General features: G+C 46.4%; 2 protein-coding genes across 3 annotated transcripts; both read right to left on the reverse strand.

Annotated features, from left to right (window-relative positions):
* Positions 1–315: 315 nt before the first annotated feature.
* On the reverse strand, positions 316–1,595 carry CHCHD1 (coiled-coil-helix-coiled-coil-helix domain containing 1). Its single transcript, XM_063103421.1, has 3 exons — positions 1,431–1,595; positions 1,184–1,302; positions 316–616 (listed from the first exon to the last, which is right to left on the reverse strand). The coding sequence occupies exons 1-3, from the start codon at positions 1,552–1,554 to the stop codon at positions 503–505; spliced, it is 357 nt and encodes a 118-aa protein (XP_062959491.1). The 5' UTR covers positions 1,555–1,595; the 3' UTR covers positions 316–502.
* Positions 1,596–4,340: 2,745 nt separating this feature from the next.
* FUT11 (fucosyltransferase 11) lies at positions 4,341–8,538 on the reverse strand. 2 transcript variants are annotated; one of them, XM_063103296.1, is made up of 3 exons: positions 7,834–8,538; positions 7,107–7,732; positions 4,341–5,341 (listed from the first exon to the last, which is right to left on the reverse strand). In XM_063103296.1, exons 1-3 carry the CDS (start codon positions 8,536–8,538, stop codon positions 5,194–5,196), a joined length of 1,479 nt encoding a protein of 492 aa, XP_062959366.1. In that variant the 3' UTR covers positions 4,341–5,193. The 2 variants fall into 2 exon arrangements, with proteins under 2 accessions (XP_062959366.1, XP_062959367.1); XM_063103297.1 differs by lacking the exon at positions 4,341–5,341 and adding an exon at positions 5,413–5,461.
* Positions 8,539–8,595: the final 57 nt, after the last annotated feature.

Consider the following 8,595-nt stretch of genomic DNA (forward strand, 5'->3'; position numbering starts at 1 on the left):
AACTGCATGGGTCAAATAAAATACATCTTCAGAACCTCTGTGTCATCAGTATGTAAGCACCTTGAAGGGCCTATGCATAAAATAGACAGTCACCAAATACAGATTATGGCAAACAGCTCTGCAGATAGGCATACTTCAATATCCTTAGTGCACATAAAGGGAAAGGCATTAGATGGTGTAAAGGACTCCAAATGCGTGCAAAGATAAGACAAAGGTTTTTGTCCTGTTCTAGGGATAATCCAGAACTTCCAGAATCTAGGGGAGGAAACAGGTTCAAGAATGGAGGCAGTACCTAATTCACAACAAAAGGCCAAGTTCTCTTCAGAGTATTTTATTTCAAGATAAAACATAACTTCCACCCAGACCATGATTCCAAAGGGTGAAAAAAGTGTTTTGCTTCATTCTACGCTTCAAAGAGGGCATGGCAGTGCAAACATCTCTAAAATGCCTCTGCATAGTTCTCAGAAGCTATCATCCAGTCATTGAAAATGATTCTCCATTTTCAGCTCATATGAGGTTTGTTGGGAAACCTCTGTAACAACTTATTCAATTTCTTGGGAGGTAAATTCCCAGACTGTCCCAGGGTCTCCTGGATTGATCTCATTTTTCGGGCTTCCTGAAAACACAGAACAAAACCAAGAATGACAGTTCTAAAGTTTGTCCTGACCTAGACCCATAGTTCTCACAATGCCCCACCCAAAGCACACCAAGATATTAACAAGCCCAGAGAGATCTGTGTCAGTCGCTTTAAACGAAAGGGACCCGTGACCTACAAATGACTGTATGATCTGAAGATACAATGTCAGCCAGCTAGCAACTAAGCCTAGGCTGGAAATCAAACAATACTTAGATAGTTTCACTACCTTTAACTCTATTTCAGACAATGATGTCTATTTGAACAGCAATTTAAATTTTTCAGTGGTTGTCCCATTCTTTACATCATTTGACACACAAAATTCTGTAAGGTGGGTAATTTACATATGGTAAAAATGAAGTTCAGAGCAGTGAAACAAACCGGTCAAAATCACACAACCTTCAAAACCTTTCCCACTTTGGCGTGGGCGAGGTAGCTCCCAAATAAATGAGGGCTTTTCCTATCCCCTAGCAAAAGGCAGGGAGAACCATGACTTATATCCCCTCCCTCCCCCGCCCTTCTCAAGGGCCCCCTGGAGCCATCCGTTACCTGAGCCCTCGAAGCACAGTCGAAGAAGACCTGGATCTCTTTTCTGCACGCTTCGTCGCGAAATTCATTCTGCTTCCAGCACGCCATCATTATCGACATCTCAGTGATACAGGTCGCCTCTGGAGGGGCAGAATGGGGAGGCGAACCTCAGTCACAAGGGCACTCTTACCTTCCCGCCCTCCTACCCAGCCGCCTGTGCTGCCCTCCCGCATTCCGCTCCGGAGCCTCCTCGGCTCCGACTGCTTACCTCCCTTCTCCCGGCGCCGGTCCCCGACGCGATCAGCTAGGATGAGGGGTTTGTTGGGTTTCAGTACAGGCTTCCGCGGGTTCCCAAACCGCGCCAGGCGGCCCCGCAAGCTGGGTGTCGCCATTACGCCCCTAGCTCCCGGCAGGCGCTGCGGCGTCGTGCGTGACCCCGCGTGACCCCTACGGGCTCGAGGAAGCTCGGCGAAGAGCAGGCGGACAACCCTGCGGCCTGCTGGTTCGGCTCTTTCCTTGGCCCGGGTTGCGGCGACGCTGGGGTTCGGTGACCGGCGGGTCCGTACCCGTCAGCAGGTTAGGAGGAGACTCGGGCTCGTAGCCGGCTGACGCCCGTCTTTTGTGGGCTCCAGGCTCTGAAGTCCGGCGGCAGTACCGGGCCGGGGACATCCAGGAAAGGACCCCCATAAATGGGCACTCGTTTTAGGTGGTAGCCAGCTGGTCTAGATGGTGATTGAAATAGGAAAGGGCAGAAACGATGGGAGCGAATCAAAATATGAAACTTTAAGATGTAGGTTGGGAAAGAATTTTGTTTGGTTTTTATAAACCTATAAAGACTTGTTTTTAAATATCTTTTAAGATCTCTCCGAAGCCGGAAAAAAAAAAAAAATTAGGCTCTTTTATTTTTACAGCTCCTACTACGGCTTAGACACATTTGCTCATCTATAACGATCTCATTGGGTAGGTTTAAACACTTTAGCATTCATCGTCTTATTTAATCCTCACGTCAGTCTTGTGAAGGTACTTGGTAGTAGTGTTGCTATTTATACACTTGGACCTTCAGTTGTGATGCTTCCTCAGACTTAGTTCTTAAGTGAAAGTGACTTTGGCTGTTTACAAAACTCAGTTCAAAGATGTGCCAGAGATTCTCAAGGACTTTCCAAATGAGCCCCAAGAAATGTTTCTGGTAATGGAAGCATACTTAAACAAGCCTGTTGGAGGAGCAATATTTATTTGGATGTGTAAACTTAGTGTGCTAAAATCATTTATCACAGATGTTTGGAATCTTCCCACTGATCTCTGCATGGCTGGTTCTTTTTCTTCCCTTGAGTTTCAGTTCCTGTCAGAGAGGCATTCCCTGACTTCACACCCCACCACCATCAACCTGTTTTATTTTCTTCATAGGACCTATCACAGACTGAATTAGCTTCTTCATTTATTCTTATTCGTTTTTTTTTTTTCCTGTTCATTCATTGTTTATGGCCTTACCTACCCCCAACACCCATTTAAAAATGTAAGCACCATGGGAGAAGGGACCTTGTCTATCCTGTTCATTGCTGAATCCCCACTACCTAGGATAGTGCCAATAAATACTTGTTAATGAACAAATGTTTGAAATATTTTTTTAAAGTCTCCAATTTTATCATGCCCAGCCCCCCCCAAAAGCAGAAAACACTATTAAAAAAGCAGTTTATTATACAAAATGAAAGCTGAGATAATAGAAAATAGCAACACTTGCAATAATAAAGGCATAAGCCCTGTGCTCCACCCCCCACCCCCACTTTGTAAATAAAACAGATTCTTATCAGACACTTCTACCACCAATAACCCTAACCTGCAGCAACTAAGCCTGCTGCTGTACACAACAGGCTGGGCCTCAAACCAAGAGAAGATTCACATTGCTTACTTCCTCCATAGGGAAAAGAAAGCTTTTAGTTGATAAACACCATGTGGCTATTTCTGGTTCTACTTTCTCTTGTGGAAATAGCAACTGGTTTACCCTGATCCTTTGTGAACCTTACATGGTGATAGGAATAAAGGACAAAGTCTGGGAAGCACTGAGCACAAAGCAGGCTTGAGTCTCCAGCAACATTCACTCATAAACTGGCCTACTTTGTACATAAAAGTGCTAAAGGAATGTCAATGTGAGCTGTTGTAATTAGACAAGAGAGGTAGGGATCATTCTACACTTTGCATAACCATCATTTACTCTTTTTATTGCATGTAATGAAATTTGAATCCTAGCCCAGGTTTGCATTTGTATAACATGTATTTTGCACTGTAATTCAGTATCTGCATTTAAATAGACTGCAAACTTAGATATCAGAGTCCTGCATTTGACTTATTTTGTGAGTGCCTACTATATCAAATTTTAACAGATGTATTTTTGAAGGTCTGTCTTTCCTTTTTCTTTTCTGCAAAAGGCTAAACAGGTTAAGCAAAGTTTCATGCTGTTATGAAGGACATCTTTTATTAAATAAAATGAAAAAAGAACAACCTTGGCAATGAAATCCAGCCTAAGTTAGCTTTTCTTGGCCACATCCTTAGGTGTCACAATATTAAGCGTGGACCCTCGTTGTTAAAGCATCTAATATATGTTGTCTATCTAGCTATATATATACAAATTTACAACCAGATATATTGATAAGCTATGGTACTTCTCTAGTGATAATCATTTAATACAACATTACAACCCTAAGGCCCAAGGTATTCTTTCTTGTTCCACTATCCCAGAATAAAAAGCTCATGTTCTTCCTGCTCATTAGGCTGTTTGTTCAAACCACAGCAATAGAAGCGTTTGGCTGCATCCCCAAATCTGACTAAGCTTCTTATTTAGCCAGCCACTTGTAGTGGCTTAATCTCTTGCCTTGCCTCCTCATCCCTTTGAGCATAGGGTGTTGGGCAGAATCCATCAAAAAGTAGTCTCAGTACCATAAAGTTGTATGGAAGGATATCAGTAATACAGTGAATGAAGTTGGACTGTTCTTTGCACTTAAGGTGAAAAGTGCTACAGATTTATGAGATAATTACTAAAACATATTGCTGGATTGTTTTTTCCACCATAATTTTCATGACTCTGCAGAAAATGGGACTTTGTAGCAAAAAAAACAATAAATAGAGGGAAGAGTTAATTAGGCAGACAGAAAAGAACAAAGACTTATAAAAATTTGTACTTTAATTCATATCTGCCTGTTTTATCATTTCAAAACTATTTAAATTAAATATATATGTGACTTTTTCTTCCATCATTTCCAGCCTTCGTCTCCATCTTTGATCTTAAATGGAACAGGGCAATACATTAAATTGGCATAGCATATATTAGCCACTGAATCTTTCTGTTCATGAGATGAGAAGGAATTCCTGATATAACTTACATAAGAAACAAACCAGCAGTAAGAGTGATAGCAAGGTTTGTGTATATCCATCTGAAATTGTGGGAAAGGGCCTAAAACCAAGAAAAAATAAGCCATGTAAAATAAAAAAGTTTGACGTGAAGTGCAAATTAAATGATATAAAAAAAATACAACCCCAGAAAATCAGAATACAACCCAACCAGTTTTGCTTCTCCACTAACATAACAGTCTATAAAGCAAGAGATGAGGAAAAGAGATTATTGGGAAAGGTATGGAATAATGAATGAGAGGTTTGCGGAACAGAACAGGAGGAGTTTTAAGTACTAACCTGACCCATCTTACCTTACGGTAGTCAAGTAAAACAGGATGAAATAGCGAGAGAAGTGAGCAGTCCTTTAAAAATTCTGTTGGTCCAGCACCTTGAATCAAATGGGTGTTTCAAGCTTTTGTTTCCCACTGAACCAAGGACAGGACGCCTCTTATCTCTCCTTGAAGAGAGGCCCTATTACCACAGGCTGAGATCTTGGCTACACATCAAGATAAAATATCAGTAGATATAACTGGAATTTCTTGAATCCATATGACAGTGTTCATTAAGGGGTTGTGCAGGCTCTTTATGTCCCATGGTAGAATAAGCTTTCCTTAGCTCTATCAAATTAAAGGCTCTTGGAAGGGCAATTAGAGAATCTGGTTCCTTTTCGTGAAGATCTCATGTAGGTAATCCCAAAATTTACTCTGCTGTGTTTCATTGTTGTGGATCATGGCTGTGAGAGCTTCTCCCTGGTCCAGACCTTGCCAATAATCTTGCAGCCACATCTCCTTCCAGCTGAAATACCAAAGTGGGGAGTGGATTATGGAATCGCAGCACAGCTATGAGTCCTGCCTTTCTGGGTGGGGCTAAAGAAATCTTAAGCAGATCCAGTGATCTCTGGCTAGGACTAGACTGCTGAGAATGAAAGAAAGGTGAAGAAAATCCAGTACTAGCCTAAGTGACAGGCAGTAAGCCACAAACGTAAAGATATCACACAGCCCACCCAATGAGTTAAAATTCCTGTCTTGCCTGCTCCAGGCTCCCAAATGTGGAGGGAGTTAAGAGGCAGGCATAGCAGGGGCCAGAATATGGAAATAGTAGTATCCCTAAGGAAAGTAAGGAAACAGGGGTCTTTAGATGCTTATCTTTTAAGTTTTACCTTTATTCCAATAACGAAATGAAGGTGAAGTGGCATCCAATGTCTAGAAAAGACACATCCTGAATATTTGTTTTCTTTTCTTTTTTAAAAGATGACTAGTAAGGGGATCTTAACCTTTGACTTAGTGTTGTCAGCACCATGCTCTCCCATGAGAGCTGATTGGCCATCCCTTTATAGGGATCCGAACCCATGGCCTTGGTGTTATCAGCACCACACTCTCCCAAGTGAGCCACGGGCCGGCCCTTGAATACTTGTTTTCTTAATGTTTTAAATTGTTTTATACTTTTCCTCTAAAAAATCATAATATTATGTTCAGCATAAACTAGACACAAATCACTTGGTGGAGGACTCCACCATCAGAACCAAACTGTGCCAGCAGCATTTATAGACAGCCCTCTGCTACCATCCACTGTCCAAGTCAGTCTTTGCAGGCCATTCCAGCAGCCTCTCTCCAGCTTTATAATGGTACCACTTCTCCCCTAACAGCTGTGTCTTGCTGCAAGTGGCTTCAACATTTTCCCACCCCACCTCCCATGCTGACCTTGTTTCCTAAAGCCACCACCTTCTGCCACATACTATAGTAGCCTACTCACTTCCCTTCCAATCCACACTGCCCACCATTGTTAATTATTAATCTTTTGAAAGCATTCCTTCAATTCTGTCTTAAGTGAACATATAATTTTGCACCCAAATCAGGGTATTTTTAAGAGTAACATGAGGCACTATCAGTAATAATGCCTGGTAAACAGGTATAAACCCTGACAATCGCAGAAAAACCTCCCTCAAAATGCTCATCTTTGTATTCCCCACCCTCACCATATAGAAGGGTCCTCAAATAGCTGAGTTGATTTTCAGGACAGTCCAAATTCCTGAGCCTGGTATTCAGGCCACTTTATAGCCTGGCCCCAGTTATCTGCCCAACTTTCTCTCTCCCTCATTACCTCCCTATGTAGGCCCTTTGCCCTGGTTCAAGCCTTTTTGAACAACTACTGCAAACATTGTCCACATAAGCTGATTTTCGTGTACCGTTGCCTTGAATTATATTTTACATCTTTTTTTGTTGTTGTTGTCTTTTTTTTTTCGTGACCGGCACTCAGCCAGTGAGTGCACGGGCCATTCCTATATAGGATCCGAACCCGCGGCGGAAGAGTCGCCGCGCTCCCAGCGCCGCACTCTCCCTAGTGCGCCACGGGCTCGGCCCTATATTTTACATCTTTACTCAGCTTTTTCAGTTTGCCTTATCTCCCCAACTAGATTAGTGACACCTTAAAGGCAGAGTGAACCCATGTCATAATCTCCTCATAGACGCCTCCCAAGCACCTAGTGCTAGTTCATTGCCGATAGTAAGTAGTATGTAAATAATTCGATTTGACAGCTGTGGGGGACCCCAGCAACCCTTACCTGTCATTCTCAGGAATATCTTCCACGTTACCAAAGCCAGGTGTGGGCACTGGGCAGTCCATGTGTGAGGGCTGGGCAATGTGAGGCTCAGAGACAGGGATGTCGCCAGGAGAGGCTGTGTGGGCTTTCTCGGCATCCAGCCGGGCCAGTTCATGGTCACAGACGAAACACTCGAAGCCGTTCAGGTAGTTAGGCAGTAAAGGATCATTCACTCCCCACTCCCGATGCTTCAGACTATCCAGAAGGAACTGGTTGGTGATGCCCCCAGGTTGCTTGTATGCCAGGTATTTCATATATTCCTCATCATTTTTGTCCAGAAAGTCAATAAACTCTGCCAGCTTCTGAGGGGACTCGAAATCGTCAATAAGGATGATGGAGTGATTGTTGGGCATCCAGTCCCTCACAGAGGGGGAGCCGCGGTACACGGGTACAGCACCCAGGTGCATGGGGCGCCACAGTTTTTCTGTCATGTAGTCGTTACAGATGGCATTTTCGAGGGCCAAGTGGAACTTATAGCGGGACAAGAAGGCCAAGAGCTCCGGATCCTCGGTGGTGGCCGTGGCCGTGTCCTGTAACCGCACGGTGGGCAGCTCTCGATTCTGCAGGCATTTCCCGTATGAGTCCACCTGAGCAGAGTAGAGTACGACTGTCAAGAGGGTTCGGCCTGTGGGCCGGGACACCGGGGTCCGGGCCTCCGCCCCGCCCACCCCGCCGTCCCCTCACGCACCGGGATGTAGCGCATGAGCTCGCGTACATAGCGGTCCCGGTCCGCGGGCACGTCGCAGTGGGATTGCAGATAGAGCAGCGGCGCGTAACCGCGGCGCCGCCACTCCGCGCGCTCCTGGAGAGGCGTCGCCTTGCGGCGAAGGTAGGCGGGCCCGGGCAGCCACTGCAGCGCCAGCGGGTAGTCCGAGTGGCGGCTGAACGTGGCGGTAAGATTGAAGAGGCGGATGCCCGGGCCGTGGCTCAGCAAGAAGTTGTTGAGGGGCGACTCCTCGTGCAGGAGCGCCCAGCTCTGGTGCGCCAGGCGCGGCAGCGGCGCGTCGGACGCGCGGAAGTCGGTGCCGTAGAAGAGCAGCGCGCGCGTCCGCGAGTCTCCCCGCACCCGTCGGTCCCGAGACGCCACGCACGCGCCGCGCGCACACTCGATGCGTTCCGAGTCGCCGGGGAAGTGGGGAAACAGCCCTGGGCTCCACCAAAGCAGCACCGGCAAGCCCACCGCACCCTCCCTCCCTGGCCGCGGGGTCTCCGGACTGCGCGCCACCCCCACCGCGCCCAGCGCGGAGGGCGGCCGGAAAACCGCGCCGTCCCACGGTTCCGCCCACTCCGCCTCCGCGCCCGCCTCCCCCTCCGCCACGGGCCCAGAGTCGCTGGCCGCACACACACTGAGCACCCCCAGGGCCAGTACAGCTCTGGCGCGGCCGGCCGTCATGTCCACTCTGGCAGCCGGCGCCCCTCGGACAGCACGAGACCCCACCCCGCGGCGAGT

Source organism: Cynocephalus volans, chromosome 7 (genome assembly GCF_027409185.1).
Source record: "Cynocephalus volans isolate mCynVol1 chromosome 7, mCynVol1.pri, whole genome shotgun sequence".
Classification (NCBI taxonomy): Eukaryota; Metazoa; Chordata; class Mammalia; order Dermoptera; family Cynocephalidae; genus Cynocephalus; species Cynocephalus volans.

Excerpts from the sequence above, each read along its gene's own strand:
- CHCHD1 (XM_063103421.1), bottom strand. The coding sequence starts at position 1,554 with ATGGCGACACCCAGCTTGCGGGGCCGCCTGGCGCGGTTTGGGAACCCG. Across the intron at positions 1,303-1,430 it reads CCGGCGCCGGGAGAAGGGAG|AGGCGACCTGTATCACTGAG; the intron begins GTAAGCAGTCGG and ends CTGCCCCTCCAG. Across the intron at positions 617-1,183 it reads ACTGTGCTTCGAGGGCTCAG|GAAGCCCGAAAAATGAGATC; the intron begins GTAACGGATGGC and ends CTGTGTTTTCAG.
- FUT11 (XM_063103296.1), bottom strand. The coding sequence starts at position 8,538 with ATGACGGCCGGCCGCGCCAGAGCTGTACTGGCCCTGGGGGTGCTCAGT. Across the intron at positions 7,733-7,833 it reads AGCTCATGCGCTACATCCCG|GTGGACTCATACGGGAAATG; the intron begins GTGCGTGAGGGG and ends TACTCTGCTCAG. Across the intron at positions 5,342-7,106 it reads GATATTCCTGAGAATGACAG|CTGGAAGGAGATGTGGCTGC; the intron begins GTAAGGGTTGCT and ends TTGGTATTTCAG.